Source organism: Jaculus jaculus, chromosome 6 (assembly GCF_020740685.1).
Source record: "Jaculus jaculus isolate mJacJac1 chromosome 6, mJacJac1.mat.Y.cur, whole genome shotgun sequence".
NCBI classification, from domain to species: Eukaryota; Metazoa; Chordata; class Mammalia; order Rodentia; family Dipodidae; genus Jaculus; species Jaculus jaculus.
The window spans coordinates 8,328,772-8,351,210 of record NC_059107.1 but is presented as its reverse complement, the minus strand read 5'-3'; the positions used below and the strand labels follow the sequence as shown (position 1 = coordinate 8,351,210).

The 22,439-nt window shown below is 46.6% G+C and overlaps 1 protein-coding gene across 3 annotated transcripts in view; it reads right to left on the bottom strand.

The window, feature by feature from the left end:
• The window catches only part of Gria1 (glutamate ionotropic receptor AMPA type subunit 1), a 325,559-nt gene that overhangs the window by 147,142 nt on the left and 155,978 nt on the right, over positions 1-22,439 (bottom strand). For 2 of the 3 annotated variants that reach the window (XM_004666536.2, XM_004666535.2), the window contains exons 3-4: positions 7,462-7,701; positions 4,317-4,501 (exon numbers count right to left, since the gene is read on the bottom strand). In XM_004666536.2, the coding sequence (XP_004666593.2) occupies positions 4,317-4,501; positions 7,462-7,701 (425 nt within the window). The remainder of the gene's footprint in view (positions 1-4,316; positions 4,502-7,461; positions 7,702-22,439) is intronic. The other variant, XM_045151919.1, reaches the window with a different exon arrangement.

Genomic DNA, 22,439 nt, shown 5'->3' with positions numbered 1-22,439 from the left:
TTGAACATGTGGCCAGTAACCATGAGGCAGAAAAATGACTACTCTGCAACAGGTAGCATGTACTATAAAGTTGAAAAATATTGAGGTAAAAGATATTAAGTGAAGGGCATGAGGGAGAGGAGAGGGAAAGGGGAAAACGAAAGAAAAACCAGCTTAGGTAAAAGACAAAATAAGACTGGAAAAATTATGAAAAGGGGGAGAAAAAAGTAGGAGATTAAAAAAAAACACTTATTGTTCAATAAAGAAAAATGCTTAAACAAAATTAGGTAAGTATAAGAAGAAGAAGAATGAAAAGCAAAGATGTAAAAACTTTAGAGAAATGCAGTCATGGCATGACTATCAGTGCATTAAAAGGGGGAGGTGTTAAAAAAGAGCGGAAGTGGCTTCTTTTCGGATTCTAAAAAATTGAAATTTATCAGATTGTGGGGGGAGTTGTTGATAAAAGTTGGAGACCTTTGTTTTTCCCGTGAAGACTATTGCTGAAGCCGGGACCAGTCCAGTGCCAGATGTCCACCAGGGCTCTCCTTCCTCCATGAGTTATCCTTTTGCACCAGGAGCATCTATTTGCCACACTTATCTTTTTACTCTGGCAGCAAGGTGGGTGTTCCCAGGCTCTGGAGCCTCTCCGGTTTGTACGCTGGGGTGGCTGATGTTCTAGTCCTGGATGAGGGGCTGTCTCCTGAGTGTGCTGGGAATGAGAGAATGTTCTAGCCCCTGGTGGAGGCTGTCTCCCAAGTGTGCTGGGAATGAGAGAAGCAACGATGGCATTGAGATCTATTCAAGCAGGTTGGTTTCTGTGCCTTCAAACCTCTGATGGAGGTATGAAGATTCGGGGTCCTCCACTCTGCTGGGTGATGTGCATCAGGCACTCCGCTGGACCATCAGAGCTCTCAGTTTTGCTGGCAGTTTGCCCTGGGGCAGGTTGGTCCTTGAGGAGGGTTGGTGGATCCAGAGGCTGTACCTTGAGCTCAGGATACTCAGTGCCATTATCCTTGGGTAAATGTGCTCAGCTTCGAGCTATCTCCTCTCTACCTTCACTGCCTGAGCACAGCTCCCACCTATCCCTCTCCAGTCCTGGTTTCCATTCTTGGGGTGTGCAGGTTGCTCCCAGGACCCCTGGCTTGGGATTGTTCCTTGCCATCATCATGTGAAATCCAGGACAGCTCAGTGTTAAAACAACAGGCTCCCTCTAAAGATGGTGTCTAGTCATAGCCCCTAGCTGTGGGAAGTGAGAACATGACCCTTGTGGGAGAAGCCGGTGGCACCCGAACCTCTGGCCAGGTGGCAGGTTTGGGAGAACAGTGCGCCTGCCCCTGGGGTGGGACTGCCAGTGAGTTCTTAAGCTCTTGGGTGAGACTTCTGTGCTTTCCCGGTTTTCTGGGGAACCAGTAGTAGCGGTGTTCTGTTTGTCTCTTTTCATTCAGTTGCACATCTATTTCTCGGCCAGTTTCAGCTGCTCTAGCAGCCCCTTTGTGGTTTCAGATGTTCTGATATTTCCGTTTGTAATAGGGTTTGTTCTCAGTTATCCAGACTCCTGACTATCAGTGCTTCACACAGGGAGTTTTAGATCCTCCATCTCACCCTGGAAGTCCTAGTGAACCTTTTTTATTTTCATAACCCTGCACTGACTTCACACTGTGTAAAGAATAACCCCCAAGCTCTTTCGAACAGTTTCCAAGTCCGTTCACGGCTATGTGCTCACCCCCTGCCATCTCCTGTAGCAGACCCTCAGTGCCCTGCATTTCCCCTGCTCAGACACCCAGCTTTCACACGCCCTCAGAGGCCCAGCGCGTCCCTCTCTCCAGCCTAAAGGCTCTTCTTCAGCCAGTTGCTACCTATATGCCGTAGTAGAGACTTTTCTTTCAGCCTTCAGTGGCTACTTTTGCTTTCAGTTCACCTCAAAACCATTTACTGCTGAATACTTGCTAGGTGGCAGGCACTGTTCATGACACTGTGGTGCATCAGAGAGTCCCCATGCTCATAGAACGGACGTGCTATTTGCGGAGATGAGGATAGAAATAAATAACCAGTTAATTCTTTATTTGAATTTTTCTCTCTTTTTTTCTTCGGCAGAACATTTTGTGTTGGGCTGAAAATTCCACACCTACTTAGGTTTTCTTGGATGATGCCCATAGAGGCAGATAATTTACAAATCAGATATTAATTGTAGACTTTTCATCATGTCTGGCTAGTTGTCTGAGTCAAAGGCCAATCCCTCGACCAATCTGACCATCATCAATACCATCTGTAAAATGTGAGCTGTGAGCACACGCCATCAATCAAATCATTTTCAAGATCTTTCAAATCTGTGGTTTTAGGCTACCAGACTTTACAAACAAGTGGTTTTAACTGCTGGCCCATCTCTCCACATCCAGTTTACTTTTTTTTTCTTTTAGAAATGCCCATCAAACAAATCACTACCCTATGGAATACAAATCTGTCCTTTGACAGAGGAGGTAGTTATCAATGGAGAGGCAGGGAGGTTTTGTTTTTCAAGAGATTAGACCCCAGCCATACCTGGCTGGATGGACTGCCTGTGTGCTTTCTGTGTTGTGAGACACTGGCAAGGGAGGGTTCTCTTCTCTTTACTTATGAGCTAGGGAAAGGCACAGCAGCCATTTTATCTGGATGTGTGTGAGGATGGACGAGACAATGCATTCGAAGAGCCTGGTAAAATGTCAGGTATGCGGCAGCGTGACATGGCATAGGACACACCATCACTCTATTAAGAATGCCTCATTGCAATTCATCCCATTCCCCATCCACCATCTCATCACACTCCCGGCCCCAGGTTTGCAGACGAGGAGCCTTCATTCCTGTCTTGCAGATGAGTTTATTTACATCCAAGGAAAGAAATGACTTGAGAAGCCAGCGCAAGCTGGCAGTATGAATAGTAAAAGTAGGCAGATGTTTGCTACACACATTACTTACTGTGGGCAGGTGCTTTGCTAAGTACTGGTTCTTTAGTTCTCAAGAGCCTTCTAAAAGAAGTTATTATTCCCATTGAACAGAGTGGGACCTTGAGATGTGGAATGATTCCAAGCCTGGTCCAAGGTCATAAAGCTAATAAGTACTAGGTTTGGGATTTAAACCCCAGCTGGCTGGCTTCCAAAATGTCTGCCCTTTACTATTATCCACACGGACTCACTTCGAGGCTACCTCTCAGCTCCCTGACCACCAACAGAGAACTTCCATCTCTGGACACATAATTTTCTTACTGCTTTCTCTGAAGTCAGATCCATACTCCCCACCTCAGAGCACATATACGTAATGCCTGGAGGGGTCAAGTCCTCCCTGCTCGGCCATGGAGGCATCACAGAGATGGCTGTGTGGCTGGAGAGGTTCCCTGTGTCTGGGGGTGAGCAGGGTCTTGAGGGTCATAGGCCAGCTTTGTCATGCTGTGAAGTACCTAAAACCCTCATCTTTCATTATGTGGCGCTGTTCAAACATGACTGCAAATCCCCTTCCTTGCCAGTTCATCCAGATACGCACATGTAGCTTAACAAGATGAGTGAATGCACACAGAGGCCAACCCAGAATGTGGCTGCCACGTCCTCTACTTAGTTTGAGTCCAAGGCAAATACAGTGTACAGACCACTGGCTGAAAAGCATTGAGCGTACAGCCTCTGCTCACAGAATGCGTCAATTGGCTCCGGACAGGCAAGAGCATGTTCAAGGAACCTGTAGGAAGGGATGTTGTGACTGTTGCCTTATTGGACCCTTAAAACATGTCGGTGGGTCAAAGTGATCCTCTGCCTAATGCTGGACCCATGGGTGACTGAGCTTGGAGCTGAACACAGAAACCAATAGGTTAGGTTCCTAACGTAGCATGCCATGAATCCTAAGATGAAATGAAGATATTTTCTATTTTTATTAACTATGAACTTTACTGTATGGACACATCACATGATGGTCATATTCCCCTCGGGGCATCCTGTTATATTCACTCAGCCTAACTCCCATTCCACTGAGGGCCTTGGGAGCCATGAATGCATCAGTTAGTCTCTGAGCAGGGAGGGGACCATGTTGCAGTTCATTTTTAACAAGAAAGAAAAACATGGGAGGTAAGTTTCTGGACAGTTAATCCAAGAACCACTAAAATACTATATTGAGGCTCTCACGGTTTATACGATTTTACAGAAGTTCGGAAGTAAATTTCATGAGTTACAGAATGCGAGATGGAAGGCTTCTGGTCTCATCTTATTGGGACCCTTGTTAATAAGCCACCTTCTGTCTAGAGCCCACGGCAGAAGTGGGTCCAAGTTCTCCCGAACTGTTTCCCACCCCCGCTTGGAGCCCTTGGGCTTTTTCACTACCTGGCCCAGGATGGCGTTGAGGCGTTCCGATTCGCAGTCCACCACCACCAGCCGCTCCTTTTTCTTCTCCAGGTCCTGAAAGAGCATCCGGTATCCCTCCTCTGTGGTTGTCAAAATGTTGACGGCGGTCACCTGCCAGTTCTTCTCTGCGGCTGTGTCCAGGACTTTCTGCAAGACTGACAAGCCTGGAGTTGATGAGTGGGACAGAGAGATGGCGGGTTATCAGCATTCAGGTGCCACCTACTTCCTCTAGCTGCTCCCTGCTGGCCACACCCACTTCCTCCAGGCACTCATGGGAGTGATGGTGGTGATGATGGTGGTGGCGGGTGCGCCCACCCCCACTCCTGTGCTAAGCCGTGCTCTGGCTGGATGAGTGTGTAAGTGTGAACTCCATGAGGGTAAGCACCTAGTCTCTTCCCAGGGCATGGCAGACAGTAGGTTTGCTAATGGAAAACATGATAGTGACTAAATTACTTCGTAAGGCCTCATCTGCCTCTCCAAACTTTAGTTTTCTCAGGGGTAAAGGCAGCAGTGAAATTAACACCCACCTTACAGAGTCAAGAGGATTAAATGAGAATGTGGGATTCAGGCTCTTTACATACCTCAGGTATGTTCTAAGTGTTAGCTGTTATTATTTTGGTGTATCCAGTGACTGACTGCTTATGAAACATACATACCAACTTGGCATCTAAAAGCACCTAATAGCTGCCAATCAAACATATGAATGTTGGATGTGTCTTCAATAATGAATACTCTGTCACACAGCAGGTGTTAGTGGATGTGTTCTACATTTAACTGCGCTCTGATTTGGAGTCCATGGGTGGAGGATCTTGGGAGTGATTGCTTGCTCCTTGTGGCTTGAATAGTGTGTTTGTTTCCTATTTTCAAAAAGTAGTGTCACACCACAGCAGAAACATATTTTCTTATACTTCTGGAGGTCAGCTGTTTGATCTAGGTGTCCCTGGGCCCAAACCACGGCATTGGCAGGACTGGATAGCTTTCTCCATGTTCTAGGGAAGAATCCATTTTATCTTTAAAGCTGCTCTCACTCATCCCTTGGCTTAGGGCTCCTCCCATCTTCAAAGTCAGATCTTTCTCGTCATTCTAACTTTACAGGCCTAGTGAAGAAGGGTCCTTGGTATTACTGTCCTGCTGAGTAATTTAGATCACCTTCCTCAAGGTCGCTTAACCAGCAGCCTTCATTCCCTCTGGAATCTTCACTCTTCCCTTTGCCATGTAACATATAGATTTGTAGGTTCCAGGGACTAGGAAATGGACATGGAGAGGGGAAATCACTGTTGTGTCTGTCACAGATGGCTATTTTACTTTTGCATGACTAATGAATCTTTGGATTAACCTGTTGTTTCCCCACTCCCAGGTACCCTGCTAATCTCTGCTATGGGATCCAACGTGGTGCCTTGTCTCCAGAGGCATGTTTGGGTGATTCTAACATACCTTCCTGGCTTTTCTTCATTCTCAGTACGAGTTGCTTGGTGAGTGTGAGCCTCCCATCTACGGAATGGTCACTCTGTGTCCACCACTATCCCCCCAGCTTCCCTGTTTAACCCACTGGATTCTCATCCATATTTTCAGTCGTGGAAAGTGCAGAACTGAGCTATTTAGTCACTGGTCCAAGGTCACCCAGAAAACAAACAGCATAGTTCAGGGTTCTGAGTTCTAAAGTACATGGGTCCCTTTCAAAAATGTGTGGATTTGTCTATCTTCCCCAGAAATCCATTTTTGGGATTAATTATGCTTTTCTGACTTTGCCACTTCTGGCTTGAAGCTCTATTATACTAAAAATCTATCCTGAAAGAGACCTTTTCCAGGGACCCCCCAAGTGGCTGCTGTGAGGAGGGGAGCCATCGGTACATGATTCCTCTGGCTTTCTTCCTCTTCAGCTCCTTTCTGTTTGGACAGCATCTGCTCCTAGGCCTGGAAAACCATTTTAGAAAGCCTCTTTCCTACCCAAAGTACCCTAAAACTCCGTGGCTATAACCATGTCAGGGAAGTGCCCTCTCACATCAGCTTACAGGCTCATGTGTCCCAGTCCCACACATATGTTTCTACTAGTGACAGCCATGTTTTTACATGACTAACAGCATGCAAGGAGGAGGTAGGGCAGGGCAAGCAAACGCCACAAGGATCCAAAAGAAGATAAGTTCTGATGCCAAGAATCAGGGGATTGAGAAAATAATACTTGAGAATGCTGCAAAAGAGAGGGCAGGTAGATAAGATTTGTACAGATAGAGTTGGGAAGAGAAATGTATTCCAGGATAGGATCTGGAGAAGAAAGTAGTGTAGGAAACCTTGGGAAATGTGATGGAAATTCAAAGCAGGTAGAATTACAAAGCCCTGGGACGTTAATGGTGATGGTGACATGGTGATGATGACAATGGTGGTGATGGTGATGATGGTCTTGATGGTGATCATGATGAAGGTGACGATGTTGATGATGATGGAGGTGATGTTGATGCTGCTGATGGTGGGGATGATGGTGGGGATGATGGTGATGGTGGGTGGTGAGGATGTTGATGGTGATGCTGGTAGTCATGGTGATGATGGTGCTGATGATGTCGATGGGAGGATGGTGGATGATGGTGATGGAAATGATAGTAACAGCAGCTAGCACGCATCAAGGATTTAGAGTGTTTTCTATGTTGTAAGCATTATCTCATTTTATCTTTGCAATACCTGTCTGAAGTAGGGACATTTTTTTTTAAATTCATTGCACACATGAGGCAATAAATGCATGGGGCATTTGTACCCCAATATGTAAGTGGTGAAAATAAGGCACTGGGAGCTTGTCCCAAAATGAAATGGTGAGAGAGGGCAGAACCCAAGCTTCAGATCTGGGTCTATTCCACACTCCTAATTACCATGCCATGAGCCATGTGCCCTCTGGACTCGGAAGCCATGAGTGCTTGGTGAGTTGTGGAATGGCTTGGTGAGTGGAGAGGATTTCCCTCTAAAAGGGTGTGCTTCCATACTGTGAGGTAGAGATTGGCTACCAAGAAATTACTGCACAGAAGTAAAGCATTTTGGCCCTCTCCCCGCTGCTTTTAAAGGATGCAAACAGGTATTCTTCCTACTGGTAATTTTTTTCCATCACTCCTTTGTCTTCCTTCTATAAACCTTGGCTTACCCCGGTCAGCATCGTAAATGTAGACAAATTTCTGCCACTTGTAGTGGTCGATGATGCTAATGAGAGCATCCTGTAGTTCGGGGCGTAGTTGGAGGACAAATTGATTAGATGTGTCAACGGGAAAGCTCGGCGTGATGAAGCATACGTGGAGGGCTCCACAGAAGGAGGTTAGCATGTTGACAGTTCTTCGTTCGTAAAACCCAAAGATGGCGTAGACTCCTTTGGAGAACTGTGAACAGACTAGAAAAGGAGAAGAGAAAGATTAATGAATAGCCAGGGCTGCAAACAGTGAGATGACCTAAAAAGAAATCTGCCTAATAGGCCATCCCCCATCAATCTTTTAGCCATTTGCCCAGCCAACCGACCAACCGTGCCTTCACTCACACCTGCGTGTATCCATCTTGTCCGTGTTCCACCCTACTCATGGATTCACCTGTCACACCCATCCCTCTGTCTGCGTCCAATGTTTATCAGGCAATTAAAGCATGATTATTAACTGTAGTAGCCGTGTATGCAAAGCATTTTCACATATTAATTCACACTTCAACTCACAATAATGACTCTGTGAAGGTAAGAAAGGAATGACTAGGTCACTTTTAAGGGGTAACATATGCAAGATCTTCATAGTAGGAGGAATAGATGATGATACCAAAACACAATAGACTAATTGGAAGGGGGAGGGGATTTGATGGGAGGTAGATTTGAGAGGGGGAGAATGGGGGTGGGGAAGGGGTTATTGTCTATACTTATGGAATCTGTCAATAAAAAGTTAAAAAAAATTCAAGGATGTAACAGGAGATAACTTGACTATGCAACAATCTTTCCATTTCATTGCCTTGACTTCAAAGCAAAGCAAAAGAGAGATACTATAGGCTGAAGGATCCTCTATTTGTTTTTTAAGGTAAATTGTCACTCTAGCCCAGGCTGACCTGGAACTCACTGGCCCAGGCTGGTCTTGAACCCATGGCCATCCTCCTAAGTGCTGGGATTAAAGGTGTGCACCACCAAATCTGGTGAGAGACATTACAGGAAGCAGGAAGTCAGCTAGTACAGGTCTAAGAAAACACACGTTAGGTTTCCCGGTCTCATCCTTGCTCCCAGCGCTCATGTCTGTGCTGACGTTCATGTTGCATGTCTGCACGTTCTGCCTGGTGAACTTCAGGCCGTGAGGACATTGGCTGCAGGCGAAGCTGAGCAGCGTGAATATCCTGCTGCTTGATCTCAGCACAGGGAGCAATCTTGGTCTGTGGTTCATGACACTGCTGACTAGAATACGACACTAACAAGACCAAGGTCTTGGGAACAAACTCTAGACTATTCAGTTTATAAACTTCATTCTACTATCTGATACAGGATGGAGAGACATCCTTTGCTCCAACAAGAAGAATAAACCAAAGTTCACCTCCAGTGCCTGAAAACTGTGCTCCCAATGTGACTAGTTGAAAGAGCAGTGGTCCTCTTCAAAATAAGAGCAGTGTCCCTCTTCAAAATAAGAGCAGTATCCCTCTTCAAAATAAGAGAAGTCCCTTAATGCATATTAGGTTGGTTAGTTCTTCTCATGACCCTATGATTTCAATATTACAAAATATTTATTACTATTGCTATTGTTGTTATTGTTATCATTATTTCTGTTCAGGTATATTTATGGAAGAGATGTGTGCATGCATGCGTGTGTGTGTGTGTGTGTGTGTGTGTGTGTGTGTGTGTGTGATGGCCAGAGGACAACTTTGGGTGTCATTCCTTAGGAATACTGCTCATTATTTTTGGCATAGGGTCTCTCTCAGACCTGGAACACAACAAGATTACCAGGCCAGCTGGCAGGCATCCCCAGGACTCCCCTGCTCACTCCTCTCCAGCACTAGGATGACAAATTCATGCCACCACACCTGGCATTTTTTTCATGTACCTCTGAAGTATAGATTTATGTTCTCGTGCTTATGAGGCAGCCGCTTTGTGGCTGAGCTGACTGCCCAGGTCCTGAGTGTCATGTTTTAAAAAATAAAACCTAAATGCCCTTAGATCCTCTTCTCTCAACCATTAGCTCCTGTGACTCCATATAACCTTTGTATATGGGGGGGGGAGTGCTCTCCAAAATGTATTCCAAGAAACATTAATCCTACAAGATAATCCTTAAAAAGAAAAGTATGGTTGTGTACGGTGGAATACACCTGTAATCCCAGCACTCGGGAGTTGGAGGCTAGAGAGTAGAGAGTTTAAGGCTAGACTGGGCTAACGTAGTAAAACACTATTTGAGAAGGAGAGAGAGAAAGCATGAGAGAAAGAAAGAGAAAGGAAGGGAGAGAGGAAGGAGAAAAAGACGGTAAAGAAAGGGAAAAGGAAGGAAAGGAAGAAAAAAGAAAGGAAGAAGGAAAGAAAGGTCTAATAAGTAAATTTGGGAAATTGTGTATATATACCCTTGTTCATACTCTGCACATCACATAGCTAAAAGATTGTGAAGGATCCTGATCAACTTCAGTCTAGATTTCACCAAATCAGTTTTCCCTCCTGGTCTCTAATTGGTTAATGTTTTCCCTCCTGATCTCTAATTGGTTAATCTTGTGTCTTGGACAGGGCCATGTATGTAGCTCAGGCTAGCCTAGAACTTGCTGTGTAGCCCAAACTGACCTCAAACCTACAATCCTCTCACCTTAGCCTTCTGAGTGTTGAGGTTACTTATGCGGGCCATGGCTAGTGCTTTTACCACGACGTTGAATCCCTGTATCACGCTGCACTGAAGAGTGAAGAGTGCCGCTATTGTGGGTACATGATGCCCTGTTGTGAGTTCTAGCTCTTAGCCACTCCCTCAAAATGATGGGCTTGAAAGACTATTTCCCAGGGACTCTGCAGGCAATCACTAACATTCCCTTGCATCCTTCTAGCTTCTGGGTGCTCACTACCTTCAAGGTACCTCACTCACTGAATGGTAGTCCTCTGAGGCCAGGATGTCATGGAATGTCTCTTTTTAATCTATTCCATGGCCCTGCCAGTATCTGAAAGTGGTACTTGTGGATTTCAGATTTATAGTACTTAGCATTAATTTATTTTTAATTCTTTGAAATGTTCTGTAATTCCTCTTAGAAATATTTTTTAGTTTTCTTTAAAACTAATTTTTAGCTTTCACACAAAATAATACAAAATAGTACAACAATAATGTGTTTAATTATGGCTTTTGGGTTTTTTTTTTTTTTGAGGTAGGGTCTCACTCTGGCCCAGGCTGACCTGGAATTCACTATGTAGTCTCAGGGTGGCCTCGAACTCACAGCAATCCTCCTACCCCTGCCTCCTGAGTGCTGGGATTAAAGGTGTGCGCCAGCACACCAGCTATGGCATTTTCATACATATATCATTGTATTTTGGTCATATTATTGCCCCCATCCTCCTCTCTTCTCCCTCTTCCCCCTCCCACTGATCTCTTTCTTCCTCCACAAACAGTCCTTTTATGCTTTCATCTCACTCACACACACTTTTAAGTCTAGATTCCACATATGAGAGAAAACACAGCATTTGTTTTAAGCAATAGGATCCACTCTCTACCCAGAAGCCAGAGGGTTCATACTAATTAAACAAATCAAAATGAAATGAAACACATTATATTCCTTCCTTATGCAAAACCTCTTCTCTGTGGCACATGGGAAAGATTCCAGAGGGTCTGCCCACACCAGAGCTTGGATGGCTCCCCTCTGACTTCTGCCTCTCTCCCTGCTCCGCCACCCTGGCCCTCAGTCTGTGCCTCAGGAATGGAACCTGAGCCCAACAGGCTCTGCACTCAGGGTCCCCATCCAACCTGCAGTGTTTTCCCCTCACCTTGCGCAAAGATCCCTGTGGGCAGTCCTATCTCACCTCAGAACTCACTTTTGAGAACGAGAAATCTTTTGAGAACCAGTTTTGTCACCTCCTCTTGACTCCAGAAGCCAGTAACATCAATTTGATTTATTTCCTGAACTTTAATCATCACTATGTAAAACAACTGCTTTACCTTATTGGTGTGTATCTGCGACGGTTTGGCTCCATGCAAATTCTCCGAGTGGAGATACCTTGTTTGTATCCCAGAGCCAGCAGCGTGCCTGCACCATGGCATGAGCTTAATATTTTATGAACCAATAAATGGTGGATGTTCAACGAGGTCACATGACCCACAGTGGGTGAAGGAGAGGGAGCTGGTCTCTCTGGACCTCTGACTTCCTGCCCTAGACAGCTGTCTTCCAGGGGGCTCTTTATCCTGCCCTGTTTGCCTGCATCTTTCTCATCCTAATGAGGCCAGTCTCTCTGTTTGCACTACACAGTGGGCCCTGTCTTTAAATGTCTGTTGTTATTACCAGCCTGAAGACTTCCATACGTGGGCTGGAGAGATGGCTTAGTGGTTAAGCGCTTGCCTGTGAAGCCTAAGGACCCCGGTTCAAGGCTCGGTTCCCCAGGTCCCACGTTAGCCAGATGCACACAGGGGCGCACGCGTCTGGAGTTCGTTTGCAGAGGCTGGAAGTCCTGGCGCGCCCATTCTCTCTCTCTCCCTCTATCTGTCTTTCTCTCTATGTCTGTCGCTCTCAAATAAATAAATAAATAAATAAATAAATAAATAAATAATGAACCAAAAAAAATTAAAAAAAAAATAAAAATAAAAAAAGACTTCCATACGTATGGATTTCTCTACTAGGAAGCAAACACTATGTTACCCCTGTTATGTCAAACATGGGTGTGTCGAAATGCACAACCCACTTTACATGGGCTAGTGTACATGGGGGGCTCATCCACTTTCTTAAACTGTGATAATGTTCTCTGTGTGATCATTTAGGATTTCTCCCTCCCCTTGGTGCAATGAACGGATGTCCTGTGGGATAGAAACAGACCTGTCCCCTCTGTACTGGCTCACACATTCGGTTAGGTCTCTGGAGGCCTCACGGCTGGCAGTTCTTGCTAGAAATTCAGAGGAAAAGGTGGAGGTGAAGGTGAACAGGGCTAGGACTAGATCCCTAGACACACAGCAAGCTGCAATTTCTTGTTTTTTCTTTCATATTACCCTCCTGGTTGCCCCTTCTACAGATCTCTTTCTGTTAAACTGAGCGCTCCATCCTCTAAGACCGAGAAGGCACACTTCACCACAGCCTCGTAGGAGTGTGACTTGGAGGGAACCTGGCTTGGATTCTCCTGAATGAAGCCTGGCTCATAGAGTTGCTCAGTGTCTGTCCTTCCAGTTGTCTTCTCACTTCAGCTAAACACGAATGACAATGGACAATGAGAGAGAGAGAGAGAGAGAGAGAGAGAGAGAGAGAGAGGATTTCCACATGTCCAAGGCCCGTGGGAGAAGGCCATCACTGTTTAAGTGTTGAGAAATAGAATCAATCATTTGAAGGCATTTCTTTAAATCTGTCATAATAATAAATATTCATAATAATAATAATAAATATAATAATATAATAAATTATTATATAATAATAAATATTCAAATAAATATTATAAATATTATTTATAATCAATATAAATATTGATTATAAATAATAAATAATTATATAATAATAAATATTCACTCAGAAGAGATGGAGTGGCTATTTTAAATGTTTTTTTTTTTATTCGTTTGCAAACACAGAAAGATAGAGAGAAGAGGGAGACACAGAGAGAAGGGGTGGGGTGTGCCATTCTCTTTGTGTATCTGACTTTATATGGGTACTGGGGGATTGAACCAAGGGCATTAGGCTTTGCAGGCAAGTGCCTTAATTGCTGAGCCATCTCTACAGCCCAAAGTGGCTTTTTCGAAAAAGCACTAGACTCCACTGTGAAGACCTGGTGGATCCCTTTAATCATCATGAGAACTTGGGTGGCCTTGAGTAAGTTCCACACTCTTCGGGCGGTTTTCTCATCTGTAAAATAATGGTTTGGACTCCACAGTCCTTGACTCTCCTTCATGCTCCAGAGTCTAATGATGGGAAAAGGTGTATTGATTCAACATCTATTGCTATTCACATATAAAACTTCTAGCAACCTCCAGTGTAGGTTTTCAATCCCAGAGAATAGTTAAGGATTCCTCTGTAACAAAACCTCAGCACTACGTCTTGCTGCCTTTGGGGTCTCGAGTTTTGCTGAAGATGGCTGTGTTTAAAGCTGTGGGGCGAATTCCTATAGAGCATGTGAATAGATAAGGACCAGATATGGCCAGAGGGGAAGTGGACCGAGCTCCAAAGTGGACCCTGTGTGCACTGGTTGTCAGCTTGACACTAAGTCAGAGAGAGCAAGCTCGTCCAGCAGAGAACAGAGGTGGACGCGGTACCTTCTGGTAGGAACTGGTGTATGCTAGCCCTGGGCCACTTACCCAGAGCCAGATGCTGGGCTGAGGGTGTTTCCTTGCGTGACTCTGTTCATCCCAGGAGGGAGGCTACAGACACAAATCAGAGCAGAGAACCGAGTTCTGAAACTCTGAATCTCCAAAGTGCTTGATATGTCACCTTCTTCCTTCTCAGTGATGGAAAGAAGCGTCTGATCACAGGGCAGCTTCTCTTTCTTCTTTTTCCTGATGCCCTTTCCTTTCCTGGGGTCCTGGAAGGATTAAACCCGATTTTGTGTATAGAAACCTAGCTTTGGTGCTGGTTGGCTCAGCCTCCATTCAGAACCTACAAAAGACTTTTGAGTCTCTAGATGGGCTTCTCCATTTCTGGGAACCTCACTCCTATCTGGAGCTGTGTTCTCCCCCTCCCTCTTAACTGCTTTGAGCTCTATCAACCCTATAATAAAATATATCACATATGTGTATGATTTGGATGATCTTTTTCTGCATGTGCGTGCATGGTGGACATACATGTTCATATACATGTTTGCATATGTGCAGTTGGACATGTGTGCATGTATGTGTGGAGGCCACTTGAGGCAGTTTAGGGAATCAAGGACCCCAAAAGTAAAAGTCAGGAATGTCCTTGAGCCTGTTCTTGCCTACTCAGCCTCCTAGGGGTCGGCAGTGTCACAGGGTCTGGCTTTCTCCTTGTCTCTTTACACCTAAAGACTGCTTCTCCTTAAGCTCAACCCAAGTCCCTCCCTAGAAAGGAGGTCCCCTTTCCTAGAATAATTCTCTTTTCTGGATTCCTGGAAGGATTAAACCTGCATTTCTTATGTAGAAACCTAGCCTTGGTGATGGTTGGCTCAGCCTCCGTTCAGAACCTACAAAAGACTCCAGTCTGAGTCTCTAGATAAGTGTTTCCATTTCTGGGAACCCCACTCCTATTTGGAGCTCTCTGTATTCTTCCCTCTTCCTTCTTTTAAGTGCTTTAAGTTCTATAAACCCTGTAGTAAAATCTCTCTAAATTTACCCTCTGGTCTGTGGATTTCCATGGAAGTTTTGTGTGACTGTAACAGTCTGGCGCCTTAACATCTAGGTTAAAGTCTAACCAAGAGCTGAGAGAGGTTCTGATCCCAGATACCTCAAATTCCTATGACTCAGAGGTCAACATCATATGTCTTCACAAACTGCTTTCCACCTGTGGTGGTTTGATTCAGGTGTCCCCCATAAACTCAGGTGTTCTGAATGCTAGGCTCCCAGCTGATGGAGATTTGGGAATTAACACCACCAGGAGGCAGTGTATTGTTGGGGGTAGGCTTATGGGTGTTATAGCCAGTTTCCCCTTGCCAGTGTTTGGCACACTCTCCTGTTGCTATTGTCCACTTTATGTCAGCCAGGGGGTGAAGTCCACCATCTGCTCATGTCATTGTTTTCCCTACCATTGTGGAGCTTCCTCTGGAGCTTATAAGCCCAAATAAACCTCTTTTTTTTCCACAAGCCACTCTTGGTTGGGTGATTACTACCAGCAATGCAAACCTGACTGCAACAGTAAAGTTGGTACTGAAAGTGGGGTCATTTGCTGCTAGACACCTGACTGTGTGGCTTTAGCCTTTTGGAGCTGATTTTCAAGAGGAATGTGGAAGGATTTGAAACATTTGCTGAGAAATGCCTTGCAGTGCTGTAAGTACAGCTTGATGGAATATTCTGGTGAGAGTTGAAAGACCTGAATCCAGTAAGAACTATGGACTATGAGGTTTGGCTTATGAGGGTGAGAAAGAGCTTTGCTTGGGCGGGCCTAGCAGTTTGTGTGAGAATCTTGCTGATATGCCCGTGTCCTGAGAAGTTGTGCAGGGTTGCTTTACATAGAAATGGACTTGTGTGAGCAGAGGGATATGGCACAGGGGGAAAAATAAAATCTTTGGGCCTAAACTGCTGCCTGTTCACCTGCAAATTGTTTGAGAGGAAACAACTATTGACATTGTGCCAGCTGACCTGCACTGGGGCAACAGGAAGAATGTAGACTCTTTTGAAGGGTACTGAGTGCTCAAGGAGAGTTCTGTTCTTCAAAGTCTGCTTTATTGTCCCCCTCCCCCCGATTAACCAATTGGCACCCTACCTGGTATTATGAAGTATAAGAAATGCAGGAAAGAGAGCGTCATTGAGTTTGCAACACCATCTTGTGTTTCAGAAATGGCCATGGGCAGTGTGAAGCTAGCTGGTTTGCTGAATGCCTGCAAGGAGACCCCATGGGGCCATAAGGATGAAGCGTGATTTGCAGTGGTGGAGATGCTGGGACCACGATATGGCTGCTGAGGAGAGCTGCCGGCCCTGGATGAAGTTTCCCAGGACTGTGAGTAGCCTAGCTGGAGGGGTGGAATTGGAGACTTGTTGCCGGTTAGGATTATTGGACTTGGAGATTTGTCACTGACTAGAGTTGTTGGACTTGAAGCTACAGAGTTTGATGTTTGCCCTGGTTGTTTTAAATCTTGTATTGGCTGAATATTTGCTATGCCCAGTGCTATCTTTTGCAGTGGCAATGTTTATTCTGTGTCATTATGGTTTTACTGGGGGGATTTTTTTTTTTTCAGTATTATGGCTCAATTAAAAGACCTTGGATTGTGGGGATGTATGAACATTATTGGGATTGATAAAAACTATGGGGACTTTTAAAGTTGGATGAATGCATTGCATTTTACATCATGTATGGTTACCAGTTTATGGGGGCCAGGGGAAGAATGTGGTGATTTGATTCAGGTGTCCCCCATAAACTCAGGTGTTCTGAATGCTAGGTTCCCAGCTGATGGATTTGGAAATTAATGTCTCCTAGAGGCAATGTATTGTTGGGGGCAGGCTTATGGGTATTATAGCCTGTTTCCCCATGCCAGTGTTTGGCACATTCTCCCGTTGCTATTGTCCACCTTATGTTGGCCAGGGGATGATGTGCATCCTCTGTTCATGTCATCATTTTCCCTGCCAAAATGGAGCTTCCCCTTGAGCCTGTAAGACAAAATAAATCTCTTTTTCCCAGAAGCTGCTCTTGGTTGGGTGATTTCTACCAGCAATGCAAATCTGACTGCAACACCTTTAATTAATTAATATTTTAAAATTATGTGTGTATGGGCTCATTAGGGTCTCTTGCTGCCTCAAGTTTTGCATCTGGGTTTACATAGCTACCCCTCCCCCTGCCGCCACACCACAGATGCACAAGCAAGCACCGATAGCCACTGAGCGATCCTGGAGGCTCCACCTTTATTTATTAAGATGGTTTGTCAAAGTTAGCTACCAAGCTTGCATCAAAGATCCTCCTGTCTCGACCTCCCAAGCACTGTGATTATAGGCAGGCTTCCACACTTGTTATTCATGTGGGTTTTGGGGGTCTGAATGCAAGTCCTTACATTTGTGTGGCTTTACTCACTGAGTCATCTCTTTAGCTGTGTGTGTGTGTGTGTGTGTGTGTGTGTGTGTGTGTGTTTGCACACTTGGATAATTCTCTATCCCAGGAAGACTATATATATACACATACCATATATGTATAATGTCTTCTTTTGCCCACCCATGTGTCCATTGTCCCATTTTTCTTTTTAATTGCCGAGTGGACAGTCGACCTATGACCAATATGCAATGCCACAATGGCAACGTGCTGAGGAGGCAGGCAACTCCCCAGCTTAAAGGGACACCTCTCTGGTAGTAGGAGAGACCAGTGGTGACCCAGACAGTGGTTAGAATGGCAGCCCAGTCTCTGTGCCTTGGCAGTGATGAGCTCAGGGTTCAGTCAGGGGCACCTAACTCCAGCCTGGGAGACCTCAGAGAAGTCCTTCAGGAGGAAGGGCCAGCATCTCTTGGCCCCCTAAGTGGACATTGGCCACAAGGGGATGTGGAATGGAGTTCCTTGTGAGTAATGGGTGTTCCAGGGATAAGGCATGGTGGACACACCCACCAGGGAGTGAGAGAAAAGACAGTGCATTCCTGGAGCCCTGATAGTGCGTCTGATTCCAGAGCCTCTGATTTCAAGAGATTCTGTAGCAGAATGGGTCCAGCAACCAGTGGAAACCAGCACCAGGCCAGGAATTCCCTCCAGGGAAGGCCAGGGCTAGAAGTGGCTGAGGCAGGAAACCCCCTGAGCTACTCAGCCTGGCTGCCCAGTGCCATCCGGGACTCGCCTGGAGCTCTTTGATAGCCGCTCCTGGTCTCCGCACCACCCACCCACCTAGTACCAATACCTCTCCCAGCCCCGGGCTGGCCCTGACAGCTCCCTCCTCCAGAGGATGCTCCTGTTATTAGCAGCTCCTTTTTTTCTTGTCACTTCATTTAAGGCATCTCACTTTGACATTTCTCCTTCACTCCTGGCTTCAGTCCCTGGAAATGTGTCAGCCTGGTGGTAAATAGTGGATAATGAGGTGACAGGGATAGCTTCATTTGGGGGAGGTAGATAGAGTGTGTGCACTGGGGGCTTTCAGATGATCACCCCCCACCTGCGGGCTATTCTGTCTTCATTAGTGGGTCACCGTCTTCATCATTTAACTCTAATGTTTTCATATTAAATAAGCTTTATTTCGTCACTGTTAAAACAATGCCCCCTTTTTGTATGTACATATATGTGTGTGTGTGTGTGTGTGTGTGTGTGTGTGTGTGTGTGTTTATCTGTGTCCACACACACATGTGTGTGTGTGCTGGGGCACCTGTGCATATGTATGTGTGCATATGGGGGACAGAGGTTGATGCGGGGTGTCTGCCTCAGTTGCTCTCAGCGTTATTTTCTGAAATAGTTTCTTCTGCCTCCAGAGCTCACCAATTCAGCTAGCCTAGCTGGCCAGCATGGCCTGGGCACCGTCCTGTCTCTGCCTTCCCAGGGCTGGAATGATAGGAGTGCACTGTCACTCTGAGTGCCTGTTTGATTCTAGGGATCTGCACACAGGTCCTCACATTGTGAGGCAAGGGATTTGCTGGCTGAGCCGCCTCCCCGCCCGGTGTGTCTTTTTATTCTGTCTTGCATCCTAACTCCAGTTCTGACACCCAGTGTGACTGTCATCAATATGCATTTTGCGCATTTCCAAAGTTATGTTTCTTTAGGATTCTGAGACTTCCCAGGGCATCTCTGTGGCTTAGTAGATAAAACCTTATCACTTATGATGAATTCAACAAATATTTATTGGACTGGGCACCTACAATTAATCCTACCAGAAACTTGCAATTCTGTGATGCTCCAAGCTGCTCAGGATCCCGCCTTCTCAGGCCTGCGTGAGCTGAGGGATGGAAGCGGTAACTTGAGAGAGCCCAACTGTGGCACGAAGATTTCACAGATGTAACAGCAGCATTGACGGAACACGGTACCCACGGAATGCCCGCGGGCCGGGAATGGGGCCGAGAATCCAGGCAGTGATACCGGTTTATCCAGAGGTTCTGAGGTGGCAGGGAAGGAAGTAACTCCAGGCGACGAAGGCTGAGAAAAGGGCAAGTGGCCCACCGTTGGAAGCAGGTGGAGACCACAACGTTACGGACCCCGCCGGGACTGAAGACACGGGGGCACCTGGCCCTGTGTCAGCATTTCATTTCCCCGGCTTGCTGGGCGCGCTCTTCGCCTGCGGCCCGCTAGGAGATGGCACCGGGAGCTGTGTGCGCCTACTGTCCTTCTGGGTCTCACCCACCAGGCCCTGAGAGCCAGTGGCATGTGTCCCCGTGTGTGAGGTTGAGAATCAGGTCAAGGCTGGGCTCCCCGAAGGGACAAGTTAAGACCCTCGGTGTGCGTGTCGTGTACGGAGCTGTGGGGAGGTGCAAACTGACCGAGACACCGCCGCTCCTGCTGCAGTGAACACTCTCAGACCCCGGTGGGTTCTGGGGGAAGTCAGGGCAGAGCAGCAGAGCCAGACCAAGTCACCCTCCCTCCCTCAGCTGCCGTGGGCATCTAGATGCTGGGGTCCCCCCTCCCCTCCTTCCCTCCCTCCCTCCCTTCAGTTTCCTTTATTCGTTCCTCCCTCTCCCTTCTTTACCCCCTCTGCTTCCTCCCTCCTTTCCCCTCCATCCATCATCTTTCCTTCCCTTCCTCTTGCCCACCTTCTTTCTTTCCTTCTACCCACACCTCTAAGAGAACTTTACGCTCACCAGGAGCGCATGGTTCTACACATGAGAACGTCCTTCAATTCTCTCCACTCCTCCATCTATTCCTCCTCGTCTACCTAAGCAGGCAGACTTCGTCAGGCAGCAGCAGGTTGGAGAGAGGCTGTGCTGACCCATGGCCAGTGATGTGGACAGTGAAAACATTCAGAAGCAGCGAGTTCATTCTACACTGTGGCTCAGCTGTAGTGTTTTGGGACCGTTTTCTATGGGCGGCAGGCAGTGTTTCCATGTCATAGTGCCCTGGGACAATCGTAGTTGCGACTTATCAAGTTTAGGCACAGCCTAGCCTTGACTCAGTGATGGTCTTGCCCTCAGTCAGGATTGCCTCAGCAAGATCACCTGTCCTGAGCTGCCGTCTGTATGGGTGAGAGGTGCCCTGGATAAGAACCATCGCTGCTGTCAAGGAGCCTGGGCTCTGGAAGGGGAGAGAGGTGCTGTGGGGTGAATAAGGTTACCACAAGTGTTACAGACAACCCAGTGAGGTTAGCGAGGGTGGGGGCGCTGCTTCTGGCAGACGGTCAGGGAGCCTCTCTCTGGCACTCACACCTGAGAGAAATGAGCTCTGTGGGGAGCTGGGCAGGATAAGGGCCAGAGTCTCATGCAAAGACACAGGAACTCTGACCAGAGCTCAGCACCAGACTGATCAACTCTAGAAGCAAAAGAAAAGCTGGAGTTACAGCTCAGTGGCTGCACACTTGCCCAATATGTGCAAGCCCTTGTGTTCAGTGCCCAGAACCACAGAAGAATAATGCCCATGTGTGGACAGGGATTCGGGAGGAGGAGCACAGCAGGAGGAAGATGAGGGACAAGCTGCCATGCGACCCTGAGCAGGTTTAATGCCTCTCAGCGTATGGACCGCCTCATGTGCGCCTGGGGACCTAGCTCATCACCTAGTCAGGGTCAGGTGTCAGGACTAGGTCATCTCGCAAGATCTCACACCTCGATGGTCCTACTGCTCAAGCCAAGGGATAAGAGATACTGTGGAGGGAAGGAAGGCTTTGACTCAGTGGGACCCTTGAGACAATGCAAACGAAACACCTGACTTCCATGAAGCCAGTGTGCAAGGCTCAGTGAATTCACGGCTTCCAGTGTCCCTGAACCTTTCCAGACCTTGGCCGTGGGCAGCCTGTCCACACCCTGTCTCCTTCTCTCAAAAGTCAGTCCCCTGCCAAAGGCTCTGTTTGCACGCTGCTTCTTTCCCAAAGCCCCCTCAGCCTTCGTGCTCCTGGCTGGACCCCGAAATTTCTCCTTTACTTTTACATATTGTGGCTGTGACATTCTTGTTTTCTAACACAGAGGTTTTGTTAGTTTGGGTTCTTGAAAGATAAGAGCAGAAATCCACAGAGGCTCACAAGATCAAAGGCAGTTTGTTGCAAGGTTATGAAGAAGCCTCAGAAAGGACAGAAACCATGGCAGCTCTGCCAATGGGTGGGAGAGTTTCGCATGCGCTTCAAGGTGGCACCATTGTTCCAGCCACTTCATGCAGCTCAGGATTAGCCTTGCTCAGGAGAGGGGCCACCCAGAAGCCAGGCGGAGTGGAGCACTGGCTCTCTTACTAAGGTGCCGCAGAAGGGACGTGCAGGTGCCATGGGCGGGGGGGGGGGGTTGTGCTGGGCATACCAACCAACAGATGGCCCTGGAACTTCTCACTGCTGGTATTTCATGCATCAAAGTCCACAACCATGACAGGAGCCTCTTAAGTGGTACACACTTCTAAGCACAGAGTGTCAGCTAAGGAGGGAGTGCTGGTCTTATCATTATTGTCTATCTCCTGTGCGCTGGGTGTTGAAATACAGTCACGAATATGCGGGTGCTGCCTCTCTCTTCATAATGCTTGTTAGTCTTTACGACACCTATGGGAGTTTTCACCATGACTGTACAATATTTTTGATAGACGGATGGATGAGTGAATGAATGAATGAATGTAGACCATTCATCGCTACTAGGCCACAGATGACATTCTTGACAACAGATCCCATCTTTCTTCCATGGCTTTGCTTGCATGGGGTTGATTCATTAGTTTTATATTATCATAAAAGTTTTTATGTGTTTGTGTCATTTTATCTTCAGCTGAGGGATGAGCTCCCTGGAAGGTAAGTCTGTTGCTTTTCTTGGTACAAAGAACATACCTTGTCCTATAAAGCATCAAGTAAGAAATGGGCACAAGCATCCCTGCAGATGTGACTTTCTGGGTTTTTTTTAACCTTTTTAAAAATTTGTTTGACAGAGAAAAAGGGAGGGAGGGAGAGAAAGAGAGAGAGAGAGAGAGAGAGAGAGAGAGAGGGAGAGAAATTGAGAATGGGCACAACATCAGGGCTTCCATCCACTGCAAATGAACTCCAGATGCGTGTGCCCCCTTGTGCATCTTGCTAACATTGGTCCTGGGTAATACATTAAGCCTTGCTTGGTTTCAGATCAGTCTGAAGCACAGCTCTCATTCTCAGTGAGTTCAAGCTTATGGGAATGAGGCTTCAGGAGAGGTGGCCGACACATCAGGGCTATTGTTTGGCAAAACCTCCCATGCACCAGCAAAACTTGATCCACAAAGGTCCAAGCAGTAAATATTTTAGGCTTTGTAGGTCATTTGGAGTCTTGCGATTACTCA